The sequence below is a fragment of the Nicotiana sylvestris genome, chromosome 12, assembly GCF_000393655.2.
Source record: "Nicotiana sylvestris chromosome 12, ASM39365v2, whole genome shotgun sequence".
Classification (NCBI taxonomy): domain Eukaryota; kingdom Viridiplantae; phylum Streptophyta; class Magnoliopsida; order Solanales; family Solanaceae; genus Nicotiana; species Nicotiana sylvestris.
The window spans coordinates 159966644-159987854 of NC_091068.1; the positions used below are offsets into that span (position 1 = coordinate 159966644).

General features: G+C 40.2%; 1 protein-coding gene across 1 annotated transcript; it reads left to right on the forward strand.

The window, feature by feature from the left end:
* Window positions 1-3254: 3254 nt before the first annotated feature.
* LOC138884019 (uncharacterized) lies at window positions 3255-19696 on the forward strand. The gene is made up of 2 exons (XM_070164756.1): window positions 3255-3609; window positions 19476-19696. Exons 1-2 carry the CDS (start codon window positions 3255-3257, stop codon window positions 19694-19696), a joined length of 576 nt encoding a protein of 191 aa, XP_070020857.1.
* Window positions 19697-21211: the final 1515 nt, after the last annotated feature.

Here is a 21211-nt window from a genome sequence, read left to right on the forward strand (position 1 = left end):
CGTGAAATTCGAATGGAACAATCTGGAGGTGATCATTCACGGAGATGGGAGTAACCCCATTTACACTAGTCAAACCATCCCGGTTGTCGGGAATAGAAAAGGTCTAGGAGGGGAAACCTATTATCACATTGAACGTGTCAATGCTATTGAGAAAGACAAATGGTGGAGTAGCAAAATAGAAAGCATACTGGCATGGTTTAGGTATGAACCCGGCAAAGGGCTTGGGAAGAATCTACAGGGTATTACCAAACTAATACAACTGAAATGTCATGGTACTACCTTCGGCTCGGATATCAATATACATGGCAAGAGTAAAATGATTGGTCGCCTCCATGGCGTGGGCCTTATTACCCTCTCGAGCAACTAGTGCCACATCTGGATCAGGCTTTTCACCAAGCTGATATAATATGGGGAACTGAAGAAGAAGAAGAAGCATTGGTTGGGCTGAGGAATATGTTTTTGGAGGATGAAGACATGGACTGCAGTGCAATAATTAAGGAGGAGGAAGAAGAAGAAGGCCTTACTGTTCAGACTGTGGAGAAGGGAGTTGTTCTCAGGAACTGGACTGCCACACTGTCCCAGGCCCGACGAGTCCCTGGATAGCTTGGCAGATTTTATTTCTATAGCCATTCTAGGCATCTAAGATTTTCAGTAATTTTGTTTTAAAGACTCATTTGTTTCAAAATTAATGCTTGATTCATTGAGTCGTACTTGTTCAGATGTTTTTCAATTTTAATCAAACGCATTGCTCTTTATTATTCATTATCATCTTCCACATTTTTCTTTTTACAGCGTTATTATTATTTTTCCTTATGAACCGGTGACTGTGATATGTAACGAGGCAACGCAACATGAGGATAGTGATTCGGATGAAGAAGATGAGATACCCGAGAAAGTTATCAAGGAGGTTGAAAACTTTGAGAATAAGCCTAAGTCCAACCTCAACGAAACTGAGGCAGTAAATTTGGGGAACGCTGAAACCATCAAGGAGACTCGCATCATCATTTACTTATCGCCGATAGAGAAAGAAGAGTACATTCATTTCTTAAAGGAATATGAGGACATCTTCGCATGGTCAGATGATGACATGACCGGTTTGAGCGCGTTTATAGTGGCTCACAAGTTGCCTACCAATCCTATGTGTCCGCTGGTGAAGCAGAAACTCAGAAATTCAAACCAGATATGAGCCTGAAAATTAAGGAGGAAGTTGCTAAGCAGATCAAAGCCAAAGTCCTTAGGGTGGTTGAGTACCAAACCTGGTTAGCCAACATTGTGCCAGCTCCGAAGAAAATGGAAAAGTTAGAGTATGTGTTAACTATCGAGACTTAAATAGAGCAAGTCCCAAGGACAACTTTCCATTGCCAAATATACACATCCTGATCGACAATTGCGCTAATCATGAACTCCAATCCTTTGTAGATTGATTCGCAGGTTATCACCAGATCTGGATGGATGAAGAAGACGCAGAGAAAATCATTTTTATTACACCATGGGGGTATACTATTACAAAATAATGTCATTTGGTCGAAAGAATGCTGGGGCTACTTACATGAGGGCCATGACAACCATCTTCCATGATATGATACACAAAGAAATAGAGGTGTATATGGACGACATCATTATCAAATTTAAGAGGGTCACGGATCACATAGCAGACTTGAGAAAGTTCTTTGACAGGTTAAGGAGGTACAACTTGAAACTGAACCCCACAAAGTGTGCATTCAAGGTTCCCGCAGGGAAATTATTGGGATTCATTCTCAGCCATCGAGAGATCGAGCTGGATCTGTCTAAAGTTAAAGTTATTCAGGAGTTACCGCTACCTAGGAGCAAAAAGGACGTGATGAGCTTCCTAGGATGTCTCAACTATATCAGTCGCTTCATAGCACAATCCAAAGTCATATGTCAACCCATCTTCAAGATGCTAAGGAAAGATGCCGAAACAAGCTAGACCGAGGATTGTCAGAAAGTTTTTGACAAAATCAAGAAGTACCTATCCACACCACCGGTCTTGGTCCCGCCAGAGCTAGGAAGGCCTTTGTTACTCTATCTATCTGTATTGGATGGAGCCTTCGGATATGTTTTGGGACACCACGACGAGACAAGGAGAAAGGAGCAAGCCATATACTACCTAAGTAAGAAGTTCACACCTTATGAAGCACGATACTCTCTGCTGGAACACACTTGTTGTGCTTTGACCTGGATGGCCCAGAAGCCGAGGCATTACTTCTGTGCCTATACCACATACCTCATATCCAAAATGGACCCTTTGAAGTACATATTTCAGAAACTCATGCCAACTCGGAAGCTAGCCAAGTGGCAGATACTGTTGAGTGAGTTTGATATCATCTACGTAACTTAAAAGGCGGTCAAAAGACAAGCATTGGCAGACCATCTTGCTGAAAATCCAGTGGGAGGAGAATACGAACCCCTAAAAACGTATTTTCTTGATGAAGAGGTGTCATTCGTGGGAGAGGATATTACCAAAGCATACGACGGTTGGAGGATGTTCTTCGACGGAGCTGCAAATTTCAAAAGGAGTGGGCATCAGAGCAGTTTTGGTATCAGAAACAGGTCAACATTATCCGATATCTGCAAAACTCAGATTTCCCTGCACCAACAACATGGCAAAGTATGAAGCCTGCATATTAGGACTCAACATGGCAATCGACATAAATATTCAGGAGCTGCTGGTAATAGGCGATTCAAATCTACTTGTGCACCAGGTACAAGGAGAGTGGGACACCAAGAATTCCAAGATATTACCATATCTGCACCATGTACAGGAATTGAGAAAGAGGTTCACGAAGATAGAGTTTCAGCATGTGCCCAGAATTCAGAATGAGTTCGCCGATGCATTGGCCACTTTGTCATCCATGATACAGCATCCAGACAAGAATTTCATTGATCCCATCCCAGTGAGAATTCATAATCAACCGGCATATTGTGCCCACGTTGAAGAAGAAATAGATGGAAAACTTTGGCTCCATGACATCAAAGAGTATTTGGCAAAATGAGAATATCCGGAGCATGCGAACCAAACTCAGAAATGCACACTTCGGAGATCATCCAATCACTTTTTCCACAACGGAGGAAACTTGTATAGAAGAACTCCTGATTTGGGATTGCTAAGGTGTGTCGATGCAAAAGAGGCTTCTAAGCTACTTGAGGAGATACATGCTGGGACATGCAGCCCGCATACGAATGGTTTTGTCCTAGCCAAGAAGATACTTAGGACTGGTTACTTTTGGATGACTATGGAGACAGATTGCATCTGGTATGTCCGTAAATGCTACCAATGCCAAGTACTTGCCAATATGATAAAAGTGTTTCCAAATGAACTCAATACAACAAGCTCACCTTGGTCATTCGTCGCCTGGGGAATGGATGTCATCGGTCCTATCGAGCCCACAACTTCAAACGGGCACAGGTTTATTCTAGTAGCCATTGATTACTTCACAAAATGGGTAGAGGTTGCATCTTACAAAGCTGTAACCAAGAAAGTCGTAGCAGACTTTGCCAAAGATCGTATTGTCTGCCGATTCGGAGTTACTGAGTCTATTGTCGCTGATAATGCCGCCAATCTCAACAGTGATCTGATGAAAGCCATGTGTGAGACTTTCAAATCAAGCACAAGAAGTCCATAGCCTATAGACCTTAGATGAATGGAGCTATATAAGCTGCCAACAAAAACATCAGGAAGATACTAAGGAAGATGGTACAAAACCACAAGCAATGGCACGAGAAGCTACCCTTTGCTTTGTTAGGATACCGCACTACAGTTCGCACATCAATCGGGGCAACTCCTTACATGTTGGTTTATGGTACCGAAGTTGTCATCCCAGCCGAGGTAGAGATCCCTTTTTTTAAGGATCATACATGAAGCCGAATTCAGCAATGCAAAATAGATAAGGAGCCGCTATGAACAATTGGCCCTTGTAGATGGAAAAGGGATGAATGCAGCATGTCACGGTCAGCTTTACTAGAACAGAATGTCTAGAGATTTCAACAAAAGAGTCACACCAAGATAGTTTGCACCAGGATAGTTGGTGCTGAAGAAGATTTTCCCACATCAAGATGAAGCCAAAGGGAAATTCTCTCCCAACTGGCAAGGTCCTTATATGGTTCACAGGGTGCTAACAGGAGGAGCACTCATACTTGCAGAAATGGATGGAGAAGTATGGTCAAAACCAATTAATTCAGACGCAGTCAAAAGATACTATGTTTAGACTACTTACATTTCTTCATCTAATGTAGAACTATGCTTGACCTGATTCTTATTTAAGAGGGGATACGTAGGCAGTCCTGTGGGTTCGGTCATATCATAATAAAATTTTCATTTTCCCCAAGATCAGAAACTGGGGAAGAATTTTAAGGAGGACCCTCAAAATTTCAGAGCAAGTTCAGCCGACGCCAACATATGCCAGACAGTCAGAAATCGGTTAAGAAACTGGGGCAGAATTTTGAGAAGGATTCTCAAAATTCCGTAGAAAATACAACAAGCTTCGTTACTCGCAAACGGCCGAAGGATCATTTACCGAACTGGGGCAGAATTTTAAGGAGGACCCTCAAAATTCCAATATGAGAAAGATGCAATGCCTCTTAAATGTGTTACAATCACTAGTTCATCTAAAATTACTTGATATTTCAATATGTTTCTAAAATGACTCTATTTTTATCAATATTTGCATATTTTCAAAAACTGAATTTCCGTAACAGTCAGGTGTTACCCGGGGAAACTCAAACAAGGCCTCCAGAACAGAACATAGCAAGGCCAACAAATAGAGGCACGAACCAACCTCCCCTTATGAACTTACCATTTTTCTTTGAGCACAGGAACATCTGACGTAGCGATAGCATTCGCAAACATATATACACAAAGCAAAATCACTGTCAAACATGCCACAAGACACTGAACGTATCCCTAGCTAAGAAACATCCTACCCATATTTGTTATTTGTTCTTTGCATGGGACTAATCCCTGCCTCCATATCTGTATGAGGCTAATCCCTCCCTCCATATATGCATGAGGCTAATCCCTCCCTCTATATTTGAATGAGGCTAATCCCTGCCTCCATATCTGCATGAGGCTAATCCCTGCCTCCATATCTGCATATAGCTAATCTCTACCTCCGTATTTCCCTGCCTCTATATTTGCATGAGGTTAATCCCTGCCTCCACATTTGCATGAGGCTAATCCCTGCCTCCATATTTGCATGATGTTAAGCCCTGCCTCCGTATTTGCATAAGGTTAGGCACTGTCTTCCATTTGCATGGGACTAAGTATTGTCCCTCCTTGCATAAATATAGCTCTATTCCGGTACTATCTATTTGCTTTTCTACCGGGCTAAGCTTTGCCCTTCATTTCACAAGACTAAGACTTGTCTTGTTAACATCATATTATTGCATCTCATGGGCTGAAATATGGCCTAAGAATATCATTTCATGGCCTACGAATCCCTCACCGAACAATTCATAGCCCAGGAAATCATGGTCTCAGGACATCATCCCTAACCGTCCAAAGACAACTTTCATGGTCCAAAGGGAATCTGCATCATGTTTAAATTTTCGCACAAGTGCATGTAGCATCTCTTTACTTGCAGGTGGCAAGTAAGCAACTGCTATCCTAGCGGGAGCAATCTTGCTCCAGTTCCTTCAACTATCTCAAACTTGACCGTTCACCACAACCATTCTTTCACCTATTCCGAAATCTCGTGTTCATTCTTGTAATGATTTTATCGGTATATTCCGCCAATGAATCTAGAACTACACATGGCCTGATTCTTATAAAACCAGGGATATTTAAGCAGCTCAAAGACCAGAGTCCGGCCTCTATCTTTCAAAACATCTCATTCAGTCAAAATTGGTCATCATTTCTTTAGCCGAAAACTCTTTCATCCTTCTCGGGTAAAGAGGGGAAGCTGTTGATACCCAATTTTTCTCTATAAAAATTAAAATGCATATATCTCTTCAAAATCATACATCAGCGTCAATTGGTGTTTTTCCATAATTTTTGCATTTTTTAAATTAATTTATCTCAGTATTTTATCCATTCAAATAATTACAAATTGCATCACAAATGCTTTAAAAATATTTCTTGATTTAATATTACTATTTACAATCCTACTGAGTCCAAATTATTTCATAAATAACCAAATTGGCAATTTTTGGCTATAATTGCAATAACTTTGCAATCATAGCCCATGCATACATCACTGCATTATTTTATCAGAAATTGGTTCATTATATTTTTAAAATATTGAATAATTATTCTAAAGTACCTTTGTGCATCAAAATTATTTTTTTATCCATTAATTATTTTATAAAATAATTTTTTATTCAAATACTTGGGTATTTAACAAATAGCCTTTTTATTCATTTATTTTTTCGGGCCTAGCCTATTAAATCAGCCCAATTTCAACACCCCCCCCCCATCCTAATTCAATTAAACCGGGCCCAAAAACCACCCAGCCCAAACCTAGAGGCACCTACCCAACCCAAAACCCAATCAAATCGTGGTCGTTGATGTTTTAGATCAATGGTCCACATTAAGACTTTCCTTTTTTATTCATAATGACCCTTAACCCTAAATCATTTCCTTCATACCGCTTCCCACAAAACCCTTTCCTCTCTGGTTCTCTTTGAGACCACGCCCTAACCCTAATCGCCGCCACCCAAAACCAATTCTAATATCTTTGATTCCTACTCTATATATGGATTCTCATGGCTGTACGAGGCCTCTACTTGTCTCTTATTTCCCCTGGTTGCTCGATTATGTGGTTTTGTAGAAGGACATCGAAGAGATCTGGTCCAGATCTCGTTTAAAACTCTTCAAGAGTCTGTCTATGGTCTGTAAGTGATTTCTATCAAAGTTTCACGGCTCAAATCTTTGATTCAAAGGGTAGATTCTCTTTACCCTTTCTCTTTTCTTCAAAACTTAGAATTTGGACTTGAATCCGTCCAGATCCTTGTAGATCTGGAGCGATTTGAGTTCGTCATTGCTTTTTCCTTAAGGCTCTTTTATTTCTTTACTGATTAATCGATTTTTGAACATTTTGTTATATCAGGGTTTGTTTTTCTTGTTGTTTATTGATCGAACCTCTGGGTATCTGAAGTATTTTCAAACTTCCATGGCTATTCTTTTAGGGTTTTTTACTTCTCTACTACTAACCGATTTTTAAACACTACGTACTTCAGGTTTCGATTTATATGATTTTTGTTGTTCGAATCTCTGTGTGTTGACGTGCTTTCAAGTTTTCCATGGCTGTTTTCCTTCTTTAAGTGTTTTCAAATTAGGGTTTTTTGAATTATTCTCCGTCTAATTTCTCTGTGTTCTTAAAAGTTTTACTCAACCTATTTTGTTTATGGGAATTGATATGTTATTTCCAGAAATGTTGAGTGATTTGCTCTGCTAAAAAATTCGTGTGCATGATTCTTGATTATTTCCGTATTATGAGCTTAATTAGTCATTCTTGCTTTATTTTATTGTTGTATATTTACTGATTCTTTACATGATTCTTTCCTTAATTAAACCCTTGATTATTTTATTCTGAAGTTCTTTATTTGGTTTGATTTGAACTTCTTTCCTTAATAAGGCCTCTGATTCTTTACTTCTTTACTCAGTCTGATTTGAACCTCTTGCCTCAACTAGTTCATGTCATTACCGTTGACTAATTGCCCTTAATTAAGGGGAAGACTATGCTAAAACTCTTTATGTGATTGATTCTGAGATCCTTTAATTGCTGATTATTGATTACTTTACCATATTTGCTTTACTCTTGAACTACTATATACACTCTCTTATTTAGCTTCTTAAAAAAACGAACATCAGTTCACCACCACTCTTACACTCTAAAAAGTTCTCTGTTCGTTCTGCTACTTGTGATCTTCATTAGTCTTGCCAGCTATAAGCCAAGGCTAGATATTGCACAACACCTATCTTACATCTTGTGTTCTCTTTTCCTAACTGGTATGCCTCTAATTAAATTTTAGAATCTAAGCCCTATGTGTTTCATTACTGCCCTAGTTCATCAGTCCTGAGTTCATTCCTACTCCTGTTTACTATTTATCTAGCATGCCTAATATTTCCCTGTTCAATATGTGATTAGCATACTTGCTTGTCTACTATTTACCTAGCATGCCTAATACTGCCTTGTTCAACATGTGGTTAGCATGTCTCAACTATACTTGACTGTCTACTGTTTATCTAGCATGTCTAAATCTTGTTTTGTTCAGTGTGTGATTACCATGTCTATATTATGAATGCTTGTGTGGTGTTTTGCCTAGTCTGTTCATTTAAGTCCTTTCCTACTCTGCTTTGCTAAATCGCCTAGTCTCTCAAGGCAACTCTAGTTGTGTGGTAGAGGTTTATGTGTTCTCAACATCTTTGCTCCATGTCTCAATCACCTGCCCTTGTAACTAACTTAGTAATTCTGGACATCTGTTTGCTTCTATGCTCCACTATATACTAAGGTGTATTCTATGTATCCCCAACCCTTTTTTCCCTGTGTGGAACCTGTTTGCCAAGTGTTTCTGAATATGGTTGTCCTGTGATTTGTGTTTTGATTTCAAAGTTTTTTCATACTTTTCTCAAGTTGTACTACCCCAAAATTAGTACTGGTTTTCAGAAAATCTTTTCACCTCTAAGAGTCCTCTCTATACTATTTACCAAAACCCCTTTTCAAAATTATGCACTCTCACTTACTCTTAGATTATTAAGTCTTGCCCCTCTGGTATGTGTACTGCTTAGAGATCCTTGAGATCTCTCTAAACTCTGGCATATCAGGGCTAGTTCTTCCACATTGCACATAATCAGTCTTTACTTAAGGAAAGTCTGGGTATGAGCACTGTCTGGGATCCTTGAGGTCCTTAGGGAACTTTGACACACCTGGACATGAATTGGGGCTATGAAATCCTTGGCATTTGAGACTAGTGAAGGCCTGGTACACCAGGATTTGCTTTGGGCCTATTTCAGGCTCCCTATAGCTTAATTTATATTCTATCTATGTAATTTTTTCAATTATTGGTCTGTAATAATTAATTGTAAACAGATATTGGGGTGACCAGTGAAAAGGGAGGGTAGTTATATGGTATTGTGGGTAAAGCTGGGTAGATAACATGTCTATAGGGTTTACTTTGGCTCAAATGTGCTTTATTAGATAACGTGCCCATAGGGTTTACTTTGGCTCAAATGTGCTTTGTTAGATAACATGCCTAGAGGGTTTACATTGGTTGAAATGAGTTCTGTCTACTTCACTTTACAAGATTAGACGCCATGCCTATAGGGAATAAACTTTCATTACAGCATATAGTCCAATCCATCTCTTTAGAAATCATGCAGGTAGGTTTAATTGGTTGTCACACTTGCTCAGTCAGTATGCGCGTCTAATAAGAACTAATAGCAGTTTCACTCATTAGAACTCATGTCCATAGAGTAATTATCATATTCAAACTGGAACTTCATACAGTGTCTTGTTAAACATCACTAGAAAGCATGCCTATAGGATAAAGAACTTCAAACTATTTCCCAAAATTGTGACTGCATATACACACTTAGGCAAGTCTTAGGATGTTAATTAACTGTGAAACCAGTTCTATTTATGTGTGAAATTATCCAGGCTTAATAGGCTGTAAAACCAGTAGGCAAACTGGTTAGGACCCTGCCACTTCCCTTAAAACAAACGCTGCATATTCTCTTTTATGATGTTCATCTAGATATCATGTTCCTATGCTTTCTGAACTTATTTATAATCAGTTATTTGAGACGTGCTACTTATTTGCTTATGTACATGTAGAGGTAAACATGAGCCTTATGTTACAACCCATATCCACACGCGTTAGTTCATGCCATATATTAGTTAACATAAATCCAAGAAGGAATTACCTTTGAGATGATAAGAAGTTAATCCTATTGGACTTAAGTGATACAAGGGTGTATAAGGGTGATTAACAAGTATTAGAAGTTAAATGAATCAAGGATGTTGTAACTCGTATTTTCAGGTAAATCTAGAGGTTCTTAATACATTCAAGGTCATGTATTAAAGTGTTTGAATCATATAATATCCTTATCATAAGTCTTGAAGTCAAACAAGTTATGAAACAAAAGTCGACAAACGTTGTCGCAACTTAGGTTCATAATTTTACTTAAACATTAGGTTAAATGTTTCTAAGCTTTTCTCCTAATTTACAAGGAATTATGGGGTTATCTACCCACCAAAATAAAAATCTACGAGTCTAGTTTCCAACGCATTAAACCATTTGTCAATACGATCTCGGAGTATAGAGATATTCATATTTTCGCAAGCCTGCGCAGATTGGTAGATGACAAGTAGGTGCATCACCTACTTGCCAAAATGATAGGACAAAATTAAAAGACCTAAGTCGGCCAAGAGAGGACTTTTAAGGGGTTATGAACTCAGTTATTTCATCCATATTTTAGACCCTCAAAACCAAAGTTAACCCCTGCAACTCCTCCTCAAAAATCCCACACAAACCCTAATCGATTTTCCCTCTCTTTCAAGTTCTATTTGAAGGTAAAACCTAGAGTTTGAAGAACCAAGGGAAGAGCTGAGTTATCCAACAAGTAAGGTAAGTTACTTCCATCTTTTATACATTTTTCTCTACTGTGAATTCATGGTAATTCGTTCTATACATGTAAAAACTCACGGAACGGTGATCGGAAGCCGTGAGTTCGAGTTATTCACTTGTAGCGGACTATTTTGTGGACTGTTTTGTGTTGCTATTGGGCTGCGTGTTTTACTACTATTTTGTGGAGTTTTGGAGGTGTAAGGGTGTGGATAAATACCATATATATGTAGGTTTGTGGGATGATAGTTATTCATAACATTTCCGGGTCGTTTGACACGACTACGGTGGTCGTCGTATGTATGATGTAATTAGGTTGTGCGTGGACTGTTTTGGGAGGCTCAATATGTTTATTATTGATGTTGTTTGGGCTGTTTGGTGATTGTTTTGGAATGGTGTGAAGTCATATATATAGGGGAGGTGTTGTCCGTTTCAACGTAAAATAGGTTGTGGTCGATACATAATAGTTATGACGCTTAAATGATAACGATAGTATCGTTTCTCTTATTGTAGACTAAGGAGTTGTGACAATTGCATAGCTTGTGATTGGGGCAGTATATACAAGGTATGTGAGGCTATCCCTTTTCTTCTTTTGCACGACTCCGATTGTACATAATGTAATGAACGAGCTTCCAAAGATACTCTACTCTTAGAAGCTAGCAGTACTTACATTGCTTTCCCTCTTATGGAACGATTGATGTTAATGTTGCTTCTCTTATTCTTATGTTATCAATGTTGTTGGTACTTCCTGATTCTTATAAGGTTCATAGTGAAGAGTTAGTCCTAATAACGTGTACAGAGGATACCGACCTTATGTCACTCCGAAAGGTTTAGAATGTGATTCCATGAGTCGCGTGGTAGCTCATACCTTATATGTAGTTTCTTGATTGTCTGGTCATCCCCTGCTATGTATGTTCATGCCGTCATATTTTATTGCTGGTTGTCCATGATCCAGGTCTACCATTTATATTGATCTCGTCAGCCCTAAAAGATAATAATGAAGGTTAGATGAAATGTACGTTGGTGCTCGGCAAGTATGGTCGGGTGCTAGTCATGGCCCTCCAGTTTGGGTCGTGACAAACTTGGTATCAGAGCAAGTCTGTCCTAGGGATTGTCTATGAGCCATGTCTAGTAGAGTCTTGATTATGGATGTGTAGCGCGCCACATTTATAATCAGGAGGCTACATGACATCTAGGGTTGTTACCTTCTTCCTGAATCTAGATCGTGCGTAGAGTTGAGTCGTAAGTGTTTGTCTCTAATATTCACCTTGTTTTCTTTCAGCGATGCCTTCGACTAGGAAGCAAACAATTAGTAGACGGCTTGATACAGCTGCGGGAGAGGGTACCAGTCAGGTGCCCCAAGCCAGAGCAAGCCAAAGTGAGGCTCAGAGTGAGATGCCATCTCATACCTCATCTACCCCATCTCCTCCAGATGATATTAGGAGGCACCCAGCACCTCTAGTTCCTCCGTCTGGCACTACAGACCAGGATATGCGGAGTGCTTTGCAGTTATTGACTAGTTGGTAGCTGCTCAGGCTCATAGGCAGAATACAGGTGCTGCTCAGAAACCAGTTAGTACGAGAGTTCGTTATTTTATTAATTTAGACCCTCCAATGTTTACCGGATCAGACCCCAAGGAGGACCCGCAGACTTTTATTGACCAGGTTCATCGTACACTGCGGGTTATGCATGTTAGTGATACAGAGGCAGTAGAGTTGGCTTCTTATCGGCTACGGGATTTAGCAGTTCTCTAGTATGATAGTTGGGAGAGATTCAGGGGTCCGAACGCTCCTCCAACTATGTGGAAGGAATTTTCTGAGGCCTTTCTTCGTCATTAATTGCCAGTTGAGATACGACGAGCTAGAGCTGATAAGTTCTTGAACCTTAGACAAGGTAATATGAGTGTGCAAGAGTACAGTATACAGTTCGATTCTTTAGCAAGGTATGTTCCCCATATGGTGGTCGAGATGAGTGACAGGGTGCATTTGTTCGTGAACGGATTGGGACCACATCTGATAAATGAGCGCACGACAGCCTCCTTGGTGGAGGGCATGGATATTTCCCGTATTAAGAGGGAGATATTTGTAAGGTATTCTAATGACTTCAGAGGCAGCGTCAGGCCCCAGTCTTCGAGGAGTTCGGCGCCACTTGTAGCTAGTGCTCCCCCGCAGTTTCAGAGGCCTCGATATGATCGATTTACCCATTCTGGTCCAGGTTAGAGTTCGCAGGCATCAGGCTCGCAACATCACAGGGATACTAGTCAGACGAGACCCACAACACCACGTTGTGATTATTGCGGCAAGGCCCACTTTGGACTGTGCCGTCGAGGTTCTGATGCATGTTATTCTTGCAGACAACCTGGCCATATGATGCAGGATTGTCCTAACAGGGGAGGTGATGGTATGGCTCAGCCGACTAGATCTGTGTCTGCTTCTTCCTCATCAGTTCGACCTCCAGCACAGGGTTTTCAGTAGTCGACAGGTCGTGGTAGAGGTAGAGGTGCAGTGCCGAGTTTGAGGGGTGGTCAAAATCAAACATATGCTCTAGTAGGTCGACATGATCTCGAGTCATCTCCAGATGTTGTTACAGGTATATTATCTGTGTTTTCTTATGATGTATATGTGCTGATTGATTCGGGATCTACATTATCATATGTTACACCCTTTGTGGCTAATAAGTTTGGCATTGAACCTGAATTGATAAGTAAACCCCTTGCGGTATCTACTCCGATAGGAGATTCTGTGATTGCTAGAAGGGTATATAGAGGTTGCACTGTGATGATTTGTAGTCGTCAAACCTCGGCAAATTTATTTGAGTTAGAAATGGTTGATTTTGATGTGATAATGGGAATGGACTGGTTGGCCTCATGCTATGCAAATGTTGACTGTCGTACGAAGATGGTTAGGTTTCAATTTCCTGGTGAACCCATCATTGAATGGAAAGGGAATATTACTACACCAAAAGGTAGGTTTATTTCCTATCTTAAGGCAAGGAAAATAATTTCAAAAGATTACATTTATCATTTCGTTCGCGTTAGGGAGGCACAGGCGAAACCACCTACTTTACAATCAATCCCCGTGGTCAACGAATTCCCAGATGTTTTCCCAGATGAACTCCCAGGCCTTCCTCCTGAAAGGGAGATTGAGTTTAGCATTGATGTGTTGCCTGACACTCAACCGATCTCTATTCCTCCATACAGAATGGCCCCGGCAGAGTTGCGAGAGTTGAAGGTGCAGTTGAAGGACTTGCTGGATAAGGGCTTTATTAGGCCTAGCACTTCACCTTGGGGTGCACCAGTCCTATTCGTGCGGAAGAAAGACGGGTCGTTACGGATGTGTATCGACTATCGACAGTTGAATAAGTCTACTATAAAGAACAAGTATCCACTTCCAAGAATTGATGACCTGTTTGACCAACTCCAGGGTGCCAAGTATTTCTCCAAGATTGATTTACGTTCAGGGTATCATCAGGTAAGGGTTAGGGAGAAAGATATTCCAAAGACGGCCTTCCGGACAAGATATGGGCACTTTGAGTTCTTGGTGATGTCGTTCGGGCTAACAAATGCCCCAGCAGCTTTTATGGATCTCATGAATACTATATTCAGGCCCTATCTTGATGTGTTCGTGATTGTATTCATTGATGACATTCTAGTATATTCTCGTTCGGAGGCGGAACATGCGGGCCACTTGCGGATAGTATTACAGACGCTTCAGGATCGTAAGTTATATGCTAAGCTCTCCAAATGTGAATTTTGGCTGAACTCAGTAGCGTTCCTTGGCCATGTGATATCTGACGAGGGTATTAGTGTCGACACTCAGAAGATCGATGCAGTAAAGAATTGGCCGAGACCTACAACACCATCAGAAGTCCGCAGCTTCCTAGGGCTAGCAGGATATTATAGGCGGTTTGTGGAAGGGTTTTCCTCTATATCATCACCATTGACTAAGTTAACACAGAAAGCTACCAAGTTCCAGTGGTCTGACACTTGTGAACGTAGTTTTCAGGAGCTGAAGAATCGATTGACATCCGCACCAGTGCTCACTCTTCCTGAAGGAACAGAAGGTTATGTGGTATATTGTGATGCCTCAGGTATAGGTTTGGGGTGCGTATTGATGCAGCGTGGGAAGGTGATTGCTTATGCATCAAGACAATTGAAGAAGCATGAAAAGAATTATCCAACCCATGATTTGGAATTGGCTGCAGTAATATATGCTTTGAAGATATGGCGGCACTACTTATACGGCGTCCATGTTGACATCTACACAGATCACAAGAGTTTACAATACATCTTCAAGCAGAAAGAGTTGAATTTGAGGCAGCGTAGGTGGCTTGAATTATTGAAAGACTACGACATCGAGATATTGTATCATCCCGGTAAAGCCAATGTTGTGGCAGACGCTCTCAGCCGTAAATCAATGGGAAGCTTAGTACATATTGAGGCAGGTAGATGGGGGTTGACTAAAGAGCTTCATCAGCTAGCCAATATGAGAATCAGATTGTTAGACTCTGATGACAGAGGTGTTACTGTACAGAATACATCAGAATCATTTTTGGTAGCCGAGGTAAATGCACGGCAATATGAAGATCCTATCTTAGTACGATTAAGAGAGAGTATTCAGTAGTGTAAAAGTATGGCTTTTGAGATCGGAAGAGATGGGGCACTGAGATACCAGAGCCGATTGTGTGTGCCTAATGTGGCAGGGTTGCGAGAGAAGATTATGAATGAGATTCATCAATCCCGATATTCCATCCATCCCGGCTCGACAAAGATGTATCATGATGTCAAGGAGCAGTATTGGTGGGATAATATGAAGAAGTCTATTGCAGAATTTGTAGCCCAGTGTCCCAATTGTCAACAAGTAAAGATAGAACATCAGAAACCCGGTGGATTGCTTCAAAATATAGAGATTCCGACCTGGAAGTGGGAGGTGATTAATATGGACTTCATTATTGGATTACCTCGCTCTTATCATAAGTTTGACTCCATCTGGGTGATAATTGATCGACTTACAAAATGTGCCCATTTTCTGCCAGTGAAGACAACTTACACGGCTGAAGATTATGCGAAGTTGTATATCAAGGAGATTGTTAGGCTTCATGGTGTGCCCATATCTATTATATCAGACCGAGGAGCTCAATTTACGGCTAACTTTTGGAGGTCTTTCCAGAAGGGTTTAGGCACACAAGTAAATCTCAGCACTGCATTTCATCCGCAGACTGACGGACAGGCTGAACGTACCATTCAGACACTGGAAGATATGCTACGAGCATGTGTTCTAGATTTTAAGGGGAATTGGGATGATCATCTTCCACTCATAGAATTCGCCTATAACAATAGCTACCATTCCAGTATTAAAATGGCCCCATACGAGGCACTATACGGGAGGAGATGTAGATCACCAGTTGGATGGTTCGAAGTCGGTGAAACAGAATTATATGGGCCAGATTTGATTCACCAAGCTATTGAGAAGGTGAAAGTGATACAGGAGCGATTGAGGACGGCACAAAGCAGGCAAAAATCTTATTCTGATGTCCGACGTCGTGATCTAGAGTTTGAGGTTGGTGATTGGGTTTTCCTGAGGATCTCACCAATGAAGGGTATTATGCGTTTTGGGAAGAAAGGTAAGCTGAGTCCAAGGTATATCGGGCCGTATAAAATTCTTCGACGAATTGGACAGGTTGCTTATGAGTTAGAATTGCCATCCGAATTGGAATTTGTCCACCCGGTATTCCATGTATCTATGTTGAGAAAATGTATTGGAGACCCTTCTCGAGTCGTCCCTATCAAAGATGTACAAGTTACAGAGGACCTATCATATGAAGAAGTGCCAGTGGCGATATTAGATCGGCAAGTCCGCAAGCTGAGAACAAAAGATGTAGCTTCCGTCAAAGTATTGTGGAGGAACAAAAATATGGAAGAAATGACATGGGAAGCAGAAGAGGAGATGAAGTCTAAATACCCTTACTTATTCCAGAATGAAGATAACAAGGATGCTGGTGGAAGACAGGATACATTGGAAGGTGAAACGGCTCTATGAGGTAAGCAATAATTTGAGAATACTCCTCCTTAATACAAAATGGTGATATGTAGATAATGTAAATATGCATAATGCTTTCCATACTCTTGTAAGGCCATACATTGAGTTAACCGCTTGCAAGTTTGTCCTCTATTTATGGGAGAAACTTGACCGGAATCCACGATGATTTATACTCCCCATGAACCCTTACATTCGAGGACAAATGTTGCTAAGGGGGGAAGGGTGTTACAACCCATATCCACACGCGTTAGTTCATGCCATATATTAGTTAACATAAATCCAAGAATGAATTACTTTTGAGATGATAAGAAGTTAATCCTATTGGTCTTAAGTGATACAAGGGTGCATAAGGGTGATTAACAAGTATTAGAAGTTAAACGAATCAAGTATGTTGTAACTCATATTTTCAGGTAAACCTAGAGGTTCTTAATACACTCAAGGTCATGTATTAAAGTGTTTGAATCATATAATATCCGTATCATAAGTCTTGAAGTCAAACAAGTTATGAAACAAAAGTCGACAAACGTTGTCGCAACTTAGGTTCATAATTTTACTTAAACATTAAGTTAAATGTTTCTAAGCTTTTATCCTAATTTACAAGGAATTACAGGGTGATATACCCACCAAATTAAATATCTATGAGTCTAGTTTCTAACGCATTAAACCATTTGTCAATACGATCTCGGAGTATAGAGATATTCATATTTTCGCAAGCCTGCGCAGATTGGTAGATGACAAGTAGGTGCATCACCTACTTGCCAAAATGATAGGACAAAATTAAAAGACCTAAGTCGGCCAAGAGAGGACTTTTAAGGGGTTATGAACTCAGTTATTTCATCCATATTTCAGACCCTCAAAACCAAAGTTAACCCCTGCAACTCCTCCCCAAAAATCCCACACAAACCCTAATCGATTTTCCCTCTCTTTCAAGTTCTATTTGAAGGTAAAACCTAGAGTTTGAAGAACCAAGGGAAGGGCTGAGTTATCCAACAAGTAAGGTAAGTTACTGCCATCTTTCATACATTTTTCTCTGCTGTGAATTCATGGTAATTCGTTCTATACATGTAAGAACTCACGGGACGGTGATCGGAAGCCGTGAGTTCGAGTTATTCACTTGTAGCGGACTATTTTGTGGAATATTTTGTGTTGCTATTGGGCTGCGTGTTTTACTACTATTTTGTGGAGTTTTGGAGGTGGAAGGGTGTGTATAAATACCATATATATGTAGGTTTGTGGGCTGATAGTTATTCATAACATTTCCGGGTCGTTTGACACGACTACGGTGATCGTCATATGTATGATGTAATTAGGTTGTGCGTGGACTGTTTTGGGAGGCTCGATATGTTTATTATTGATGTTGTTTGGTCTGTTTGGTGATTGTTTGGAATGGTGTGAATTCATATATATATGGTAGGTGTTGTCCGTTTCAACGTAAAATAGGTTGTGGTCGATACATAATAGTTATGACGCTTAAATGATAACGATAGTATCGTTTCTCTTATTGTAGACTAAGGAGTTGTGACAATTGCATAGCTTGTGATTGGGGTAGTATATACAAGGTATGTGAGGCTATCACTTTCTTCTTTTGTACGACTCCGATTGTACATAATGTAATGAACGAGCTTCCAAAGATACTCTACTTTTAGAAACTAGCAGTACTTACATTGCTTTCCCTCTTATGGAACGATTAATGTTAATGTTGCTTCTCTTATTCTTATGTTATCAATGTTGTTGGTACTTCCTGATTCTTATAAGGTTCGTAATGAAGATTTGGTCCTAATAACGTGTACAGAGGATACCGACTTTACGTCACTCCGAAAGGTTTAGAATGTGATTCCATGAGTCGAGCATGCATTATGTATATGTATCAATTTTACTCTACCGAGCCGCGCTATAGTTGGCCGGGTACGGCACATATTGTGCAACCACTGACCAGTTGGGTTTTACCGAGCTCCACGTGGCTAGGTACAATTCTATCGAGCCTTTTGACGGCCGGGTACGTTTTTACCAAGCCTATTATGGCTGGGTACGATATGATGATGATGATGCCCACAGAGGCGTATGTTTTAAAAGTTTATGTATACATACATATGTATCATGAATTTCATGTTAGTAGCCCTCAGAGGTACTCATATGTTCCAGGTTGTATATTCTCTATCCCTGCTTACATTACTGTTCGTATTTATGGTTCCCTGCCTTACATACTTAGTACATGATCCTGTAGGCTAATCAACTTAGGACTTCCCTTTCCCAATTCCCCTATGTGTTTAAATTCTATAAACTTCTTCTCCTTTACATATACATGTGTAAGCTGTCCAAACCTCTCTTATTTTCATTATCTGAATTTCCTTGATCATATATGTATTTATAATGTGAAAACTACCTTTATTTGCAAATACGTGTTGAAACTGTTTACTTGTTAAAAGGAATAATTCACATAGTTTAAGTTCGGTCGGAACCCACCGTTGTGGACCGCGACGGGTGCCTAACACCTTCCTCTCAAGGTTATTTCGAGCAATTACCCTAATCTCTAGTAATGCAAACTAGTTACATGAGTTAATCGCTCTAGGTGCCCTAACGCTTTATAATCTGTTAGGTGTCGACTCTTCAAATACCCAATTCCCAAAAGGAAATGAGTTGTTCCCCTATGAATGTCGAAACCCGAACTCCCGCGAGGGAAAAAGGGGGCGCGACATCTGGTATGCCACCTCCATCATCCGGCCCTTCTGTCACAGCCCCATTGTCTGTGCCCTCTACCTCAGCTTACCCTTTAACTACACTGCGGGTTAATCAGACTTTATCCAGCATCAACAATTGGATGCAGGTAGCTATATCAAAGTTATCTGCCTTATCCAGTGCATAGTTCAGGCAGCTCCAGCTCAGCTTCAGGTACCTTCATCACTAAAGGATTCATTAAAGGAGCTTCTGGACAATTAGAAGAAGCTCTTGGGCAACCAGGAGATGATCCTGAAAGCTTTAGATACATAGCGAAAAGCAATCAAGGACCTGGGCAAACAAATCAAGAAGATAAAGAAGACTTGGGCCTCATAGGAGTTAGTAAAGCTGCTGAGGAATGAGGTAGAGAAGATTACATCAGATGGAGACATCACAATGGACTTATTCTTGGAGGAGCAAGTTCCAATAGCTCAGGTAGCACAGGCACCAGAGTAGGAGGCTGACAGAGAGCCTATGAGAGGATTTATGGTACCCCAGTCCGAGGACTTGGAGATACAGTTAGAGGATCCAGAGGGAGATGACCCCACTGATGTGTAGGACCCGTTGCAGACCACATAGGGAGTTTTCTCTACTCTATATCCATTCTTGATCTTATTTTTTCTTTTAGCATTAAGGACAATATTAGCTTTTATTTGGGGGGGGGGGTGGTCCTACTTTTGATTTGATGACTGGAATGTAATTATGATACTTATTTTTCTTTATCGTTATTTTTCACTTTTCTTATGTATATAACTTTACCATTTATTTTTCACTTTAGGTATGTATATAAATTTACCATTCCATGTATGTATTCATTCCCATTTTGTATATATTCATTTCTTTCCGCTATTATACATATTCATTTTACTTTTCGTAGTTTACTTTATAACTTCTTGTGTTCTTTTTCCTTAATAGCTTAGCTTTTTTTACTTCCGTTAGTAGTTTCTTTTTGAGTACTTAGATGTGTGATTAATAAGCCTTTGGTTTTCTTAATGTCGCAGTTCTTTCCAAAGGTGGAGGTTGTGTGAACCGGGTGACTCTTCCCGATGATGGGTGGCATGACAACCTTCTTAAGGGTTTGAGTCTGTTTTCTTTATGTTTTGTGTAAATAGTAGTAATGAATAAAAGTGTCTCTGGCAAGCTTCACTTGGCCTAGCACATTTACCTTTGACCTTATGGTTAAAAACAAGTTTATTTGAAAAGAATGGTTCTAGTTATGACCTTTAGACTCTCGTGTTGGCTAAACAATCATCGAGTGGCTTCTTGGAGCCATTTGTGTTTCTCAATATTAGCTAGGGTTATTGTGGGACCTCGACTCTGTTCTCTTTATCAATCCAACAGCTTGTGAGGTGAGATATTAATTTGCAAGTCCAAGTCATGTGCCAATAAGTCTAGAACTTGCCCTGAATGTTTGTCTGGGCGAAATTCTAAGTGTAGCTAGACGTGAAAAATGATTATAGGCTCTCCTTTATCCAATTTGAAACTTGAATGCATCCATATCCCACCAAATATGATATCCCTAGTCAACCCCGTTGAGCCAAAGCCTTTGTTCTTTCAATAAATATGATACAAGCCTTTATCCGTTCTATAATGACCCATTCTTGGCACCCGATCTTTACTTAGCACAATTGGCAAAAGCATAAGTTTGGGGGGAGAGACGAGGAGTGTGAAAGTGATAAAAGGTACAAAATAAAGAAAAGGGAAGGCAAAGAAAAGAAAGAAAAGCCAAAAAAGTCAAAAAGAAAGTGAATAGAATAGAAAAATGAAGGGATTCAATGAAAGCAATGAAGAAAGGCTTGGAATGATTAAAAAAGGAGAAAATGATTGTCATGAACAAGAAAGAGCGACAGTGTGTCTCTCTAGTCCCCTAGGAGGAA

Coding starts and splice junctions, on each gene's coding strand:
- LOC138884019 (XM_070164756.1), top strand. CDS start 3,255: ATGGAGACAGATTGCATCTGGTATGTCCGTAAATGCTACCAATGCCAA. Junction 3,610..19,475: donor TGATCTGATGAAAGCCATGT/GTGAGACTTTCA, acceptor TGCCTTATCCAG/TGCATAGTTCAGGCAGCTCC.